Source organism: Gymnoscopelus microlampas (assembly GCF_963454915.1).
Source record: "Gymnoscopelus microlampas genome assembly, chromosome: 16".
Lineage (NCBI taxonomy): Eukaryota > Metazoa > Chordata > Actinopteri > Myctophiformes > Myctophidae > Gymnoscopelus > Gymnoscopelus microlampas.
In genome coordinates, this window is record NC_139953.1 from 9,133,440 (window position 1) to 9,140,065 (window position 6,626).

The window sequence follows — 6,626 nt, forward strand, 5'->3', positions numbered from 1 at the left end:
CACTTGAGTATCAGTTATCTAACTGAAGAAACTCCCTCTGTCTGTCTGTCTGTCTGTCTGTCTGTCTGTCTCTGTCTGTCTGTCTGTCTGTCTGTCTGTCTGTCTGTCTGTCTGTCTGTCTGTCTGTCTGTCTGTCTGTCTGTCTGTCTGTCTGTCTGTCTGTCTCTCTGTCTGTCTGTCTGTCTGTCTGTCTGTCTGTCTGTCTCTCTCGCTCGCTCGCTCGCTCGCACGCACGCACGCACGCACGCACGCGCGCGCACGCGCACGGGCATGGGCACACACACACACACACACACACACACACACACACACACACACACACACACACACACACACACACACACACACACACACACACACCTCGTCAGTATCATTCAGTGCGGTCAGTCAGTCAGAGCATCAGTCAGAGCATCAGTCTTGGACCCGCGCGGCTGTCTGTCTCTCACAGCAGCTCAGCCTCTCAGCTGCAGGTTTCAGCACCTTCTCAGAGGGACAGCTCCCTCAGAGAAGCGCCTCGCTCTGTCGCTGCTCCGCCGCGGAGGAACCGACGCCCGGGCACCGCGCTCACCTGAGAGCACTGTGTTCATTTTGACAGCAAATTTGGATTTAGTCTTAGTCTTATTAGTCAATACAATTACTACTGCATGGTAGCCTACCTAAATACCAGTGTTATTTTGACAGCACATTCTGATTTAGTCTTATAGTGTCTTTTGAATAATACACCATTTAGTTTGAGTCCTATTTCAGTCATCTGAAATTGACTAAATCTTTTAGTCTTAGCCTTAGTCAACAACATTAACACTGCCTGAGAGACGCTTTGTCATTTTCAAAAAAACAAAACCAAAAAACAACTCTTTCTTTCCCTGATCATGGAGGACATATCCTTCAACTTGTCCGTCGCGGGGATAAACTCCGGGGATGTCTATTATGGCAACTTCACCGACGACGAGGAATCTTCATCGGGGGACTACGACGACCCGGGGACGGTGCACTTCGTGGTGCGCTGCGTGATGACCTCGGTGTACATCCTCATCATCACGGTGGGTCTGCTGGGCAACGTCACCCTGGTGAAGATCTTCGTCACCAACAGCGCCATGCGCAGCGTGCCCAACATCTTCATCTCCAGCCTGGCCGCCGGCGACCTGCTGCTGCTGGTCACCTGCGTGCCGGTGGATGCCTTCCGGTACTTCTCCGAGGAGTGGATCTTCGGCGTGGTGGCGTGCAAGCTCATCCCCGTCATCCAGCTCACCTCCGTCGGCGTGTCCGTGTTCACCCTCACGGCGCTCAGCGCGGACAGGTAACAACGGGTTGTTCGGTGGTCGTGCCATTATAACGCAGTGGTGGTTCTCAACCTGTGGGATCGGGGGACCCCCAGGTGACAATTGAATGACTTTTAAGACCCTTTTAATCACCCCCCCCCCCCCCCAAAAAAAAAAGTCATCAACAAACTATACTATAAAACTGGTCAAACATTGGCCAAATTGTCAAATAAATAATATATAAAGATTGCGAGGCTCACAATGCTTGGCAAAGCGACTAAGCGAGGCGTTGTGAGCTTGTAGATCGGCTATTTTCACAATATGTATCTGTGGAACCGAGTCAAATAGGAGTAATGCCTTAACTCCTACAATTCCAAGTGCTTGTCAGGGTGGGGGGGGGGTCCTGGGTCCCCAGTTCAAATACGATTATTTTGGGGATCCCCAATTCAAATATGATTATTTTGGGGGGTCCCCAGTTCAAATATGATTATTTTGGGGGATCCCCAATTCAAATATGATTATTTTGGGGGATCCCCAATTCAAATATGATTATTTGGGGGGATCACAGCCTGAAAAGGTTGAGAACCATTGCCATAACGTCTCTGTCGGGTGGAAACCTCATATGTCCAAAACTGTTACTTTTCAGGATTCAAATTGAAAAGCAGCAAAAGTATAGCAGATCCACAAGCTCTGATATTTTGTATAGTATGTGTGACGCTGTAGTGTGATCAAGTAGGGCGTTAATTTGCAAAAAAACAAAAAGTACAAAAAGTAAGAAATATGTAGATACGAGGTTTCTGCCCGACAGCAACGATACGTGAATGATTGGTGTCAGTCTCTTCAATGAAAGCCTATGCAGTTGTACGTTGTTGACTCAACCACCAGTAGAATTTAGGCTCAGTTATGATTTTTCATCTCATGTTTGTTTCCTTTGTAGTCACTGCAGAGAGGTAAACTTCTGTTCTAAAAATCGAATGCGTGAACAGTGAAATCCTGAGTGTTAATTTAACCCTGAGAGTGTAGAAATTCATCCATTTTCACACATTTTCATCGCCTTCAATGTGTTAAATTGAGAAAGTCGCAAGACACCCTGCACCCTGCATTCCAAACTCTTTAGTGTGTTATTGAGAACTTGATTGAAGTTTTTATTGACACAAAAGACACAATATAGATAATAATTTGTAGGCTATATCGATCGGTATTGATTGTGAAATGATATGTTGCTTTTCGAGTTTAGCCTACTGAATTTTGACACAGGCGCGTTTCCCAACTGCACAGGAGAACACATCAATGAAGCATGAAACGGCTGTGTGCTCGTGCGTGTGTGTGCGTGCGTGCGTGTGCGTGCGTGCGTGTGTGTGCGTGTGCGCACCTATATTAAGAGAGAGGGACAATATGTCAAAGAGAGCCAGGGGAAAGCAGCATATGTGCGCGCAAAATGCAGGAGCGCGGCTGGGGTTTGATATTGATTGAGCACTTTATTGAAAATTAATTCAATGGATAAAGGCACAAAAAAGCCTGAAAGCTTGTTTCCATTGTGGTCCTTTTAGTACCGAGAGAGAGAGAGAGAGAGAGAGAGAGAGAGAGAGAGAGAGAGAGAGAGAGTGTCTGTGTGTGCACGTGTGAGGTGGATGGAGTGGGAAACAGTGAACACATGAATGAATGTGGGAGAGTGATAGAAACAATGTGTTCATAAAGCATAATGACATGTTGTGGTATCTTTTAGAACTTATAAGCATTCAGATGTGCAGTCAGTCAGTCAGGTCTCTGGAGCCCAATTCGTGGGCGGATAGGGACTTTAGAGTCAAGTTTAGACCCGTTTCAAACTGCTCAACACTAAGCTTTTTCAACTTTATAATTAAAGCCTTGTAAATGCTCCTGTCTGCGTTCAGTCTGACAGACAGTGCTGTTAGTGTTTTGTTTTGAGGACTGCGACTATAAACAGTTTGAAACTCTCAGTACAACTCAACAGTAACATCTTGTCAAGATGGATGAACTTTCACTTTGCTTTGCTAATTAATAGCTCCACTTCATCAGGATCAGCGCAGATTGCAAATTCTCTTCCCCCCCCTCTTTCTTTTTTTGCTCAAACATTGGGGAGCTTGTACAAAACACTTTTACACTTAAACTTGCTGTGACGCGACAATATTGAAGCTGTTGTTAACTTTTTTTTTTTTACATAAATACAATATTGTTAATGCAACAGGCCACGGTAACTTGTTTTCTTTCAGCAGAGCTGTGTCAAGCTGTGTCGATGCTTGAAATTGGCTCTATTCACAGCAGCCATATTATGAAGACATTCCCAGACAGGTGTTACCAATGTTACTAATGAAGGCTCTGTTCCATTCTGGTCAAACAGAGTGGGTGCTAATATTGTGCATGTTGGCCCACTGGAAACACCAGTGGGTCTACAGTCGGGGTCCAGGGACCCTCATGGGCTTCCAAATGGCCCCTTACAGGTGTGTAACTCTGAGAGTGTACACATGGAACCAAATGGACCCGTAAGGGCGTAAGGGTCCATTTGGTTCCATTTGTACACTCATTAGTATCATTGGTAACACCTGTGAATGTCTTCATAATATGGCTGCTGTAATGGCTTGGCACACCGGAGCTGTCCAATTATAGAGGTGCTGAAATGCTGCAGCTGTTAATGACACAAGCCCACACAAGGCAACAACTAAATCCGCGTTTTTGTTTGTTTGTTTGTATGTTTTGGTAAATGGTGCATTTATATAATGCCTTTATCCAAAGCGCTTTACAATGTGCATTACATTCAGCCATTCACACTCATTCACACGGCGGAGGAAACCATGCAAGGCACCCGACCTGCTCATCGGGAGCAGCTTGGGGTTCGGTGTCTTCCTCAAGCAGGGGTCTTCAACGTTTTCAGGCCAAGGACCCCCTAGCTACTCTTTGCCAAAAATAGCAGATCTACAAGCTCACAATTGTGAGCTTGTAGATCGGCTATTTTAGTTCTCCTCAGAAAAGGAATTCTAGGGTTCAAGTGGTTAAGGTAAAAAAATCCTATCACACAAAGATTTGGCGGACCCCCTGTAGTAACTCTGAGGACCCCCTGTTAAAGACCCCTGTCCTAAAGGACACTCCCACTCAGGGGTAGCCGGCGACCGACAGAGATGGGAAGTAACGAAGTATAAGCACTTCGTTACTGTAACGAAGTAGCCTACTTTTTTTTCTCCGGGTATCTGTACTTTACTCAGTATTTATTTTTCTGACTACTTTTTACTTGTACTCGATACATTTTAACACAAGTATCTGTACTTTCTACTCGATACACTTTCAAAACAGGCTCGTTACTTTAGTTGTAATGCTAAATATTAATGTTGGGAAGATCAAAGGAAAAGATGCACTCATGCATGCAATCGCCTTTACGTCAATTACAAGCTCTGGCCACCGCCCACCGGTGTGTGACACACACTGCAAATGCGTATCTACTTCCTGTAACTAGACTAAAACGTAAAACTAGTGTTGACTAATCATATACATTTACAACATGCTCTTATTTTGAAATCGTTTTCCCTCGTTTTTAGAGGAAGTATTTTGTGTTGCGTTGTGTTGTGTTGTGTTGTGTTAATGCTGCTATCATGACGCTGGTCTGTAGTATAGACTCGGAGGAAATGTAAACAAGAACTCTCACGTGGATTATAAACGCGAGATTCGGGCCAAAGTTCATATTTGCATAGGAAACCATGCTCCTGTGACCTAACCAAGTGTGTTCTTTTTGAAACTACGAAGCATTAGGTGAGTAGTCGTGGTTATTAATTATCTCATTATGCTGGTGCTACTCCTACTCTGTGTGTGTAAAGACAAAACTGTAGCTTTGATTTAACAACTTTTCGGTCATCTTTGGCTTTGGAAAGCCATAGCTCTGTCATTAGCCCTGTGTGTGTGTATGTGTGTGTGTGTGTGTGTGTGTGTGTGTGTGCGCGCGCGCGCGCGCGTGCACAACGACTGCTGTGTTTGAATGAAGTACAGTAGTTAATGTCATCTCTTGCTCTGTCTGTCTGTCTGTCTGTCTGTCTGTAGTCTGGTAACAGGATAGGTGGGCACTACGGACATCTGGGCACCTCGATGTAAAATTGGCTATTTTGTTCAAACTGTAAAAAATAAATGTGGGGAGATGGTCTAAAGCAGGAGTCTTCAACGTTCTTCAGGCCAAGGACCCCTTATAGTCCAGGGGCCAACACTGATATTTTCACAAATTGGTACACCTGAAAGTTTTTGTATTTTTGTATTCCTACATGTCTCTAGTTTATATTTTGGTATGATACATCTTCCAATTCAGTAGCTTAATGGCAGTTATCACTACCTACCGGCTAATGTATCCGGTAGGAGACACAAAGTAGAATCTTTGTGTCTCCTACCGGAAATACACCCGGCCATCAAATTATTGCGACAAAAAACAAAATATATCCATGTATTCAAGGCTTCATGGGGTGTGCAATTGATAACTTCTCAGATTTTTGGTGTTTGCAAAAAGACTGCTTTCCATAAGCTTGTAAAAGTTGACCCTCCTTCGGTCTAGGTTGGTCATAGCTGAATGGGTAGAGAGTCCCCCTGGGAAACTTAAAGGAGGAGTTCACCCAAAAAATGATTATTTTCTGTCAATTGCACACCCCATGAAGCCTTGAATACATGGATATATTTTGTTTTTTGTCGCAATAATTTGATGCCCGGGTGTATTTCCGGTAGGAGACACAAAGATTCTACTTTGTGTCTCCTACCGGATACATTAGCCTACATTAGTAATACATAGTGATTACTGTCATTAAGCTACTGAATTGGAAGATGTATCATACCAAAATATAAACTAGAGACATGTAGGAATACAAAAATACCAAAAATGTACGGCCACCTTAGGTGGTACCAAAATCTGCCTTGGCCCCTGTACTATTAGCAGAGAGAGAGAGATGCGGCCAGGGACTACCTTGATCAAACCATGGAATACCCTCCACCCCCATGGGAACGTCTGCTTGCTTCCCAGACTGCTATATAGCAAAATGTTCACTTTGCTTTGCTAGTAATGGCTCTAGATTCCAGGATCAGTGCAGCTTGCAAATGTTATTTTTTTTGTTGTTCACACATGAACAGGGTGGTGAATAGAATGACACATACATCGCTCTAATAACAGTTGAGTTGTACAGATGATAACTTGACCAGCTCTTATACTGTAGCTGCAGGGCGAAGCCTGCAGTCACATAATTATCTCAGTAACACTGTGGACACGCTGAGGCTTGGCCACCCATGAAGGGAGGGGTGTAAACAAAGCTAACGAGAGTTACACACAACGTGTCTTGTGTTCTTTCTTTCAATCTATACAGCCAGACAGGAGACTGTCTTAAACGCAGA

The 6,626-nt window shown here is 44.3% G+C and overlaps 1 protein-coding gene across 1 annotated transcript in view; it reads left to right on the forward strand.

Moving 5' to 3' along the window:
* Positions 1–869: 869 nt before the first annotated feature.
* Positions 870–6,626, forward strand: part of nmbr (neuromedin B receptor) — a gene marked incomplete at both ends in the record, with an annotated part of 134,114 nt that continues 128,357 nt past the window's right edge. The window contains one exon of the mRNA XM_084082041.1: positions 870–1,297. Coding sequence (XP_083938167.1) covers positions 870–1,297 — 428 coding nt within the window. The remainder of the gene's footprint in view (positions 1,298–6,626) is intronic.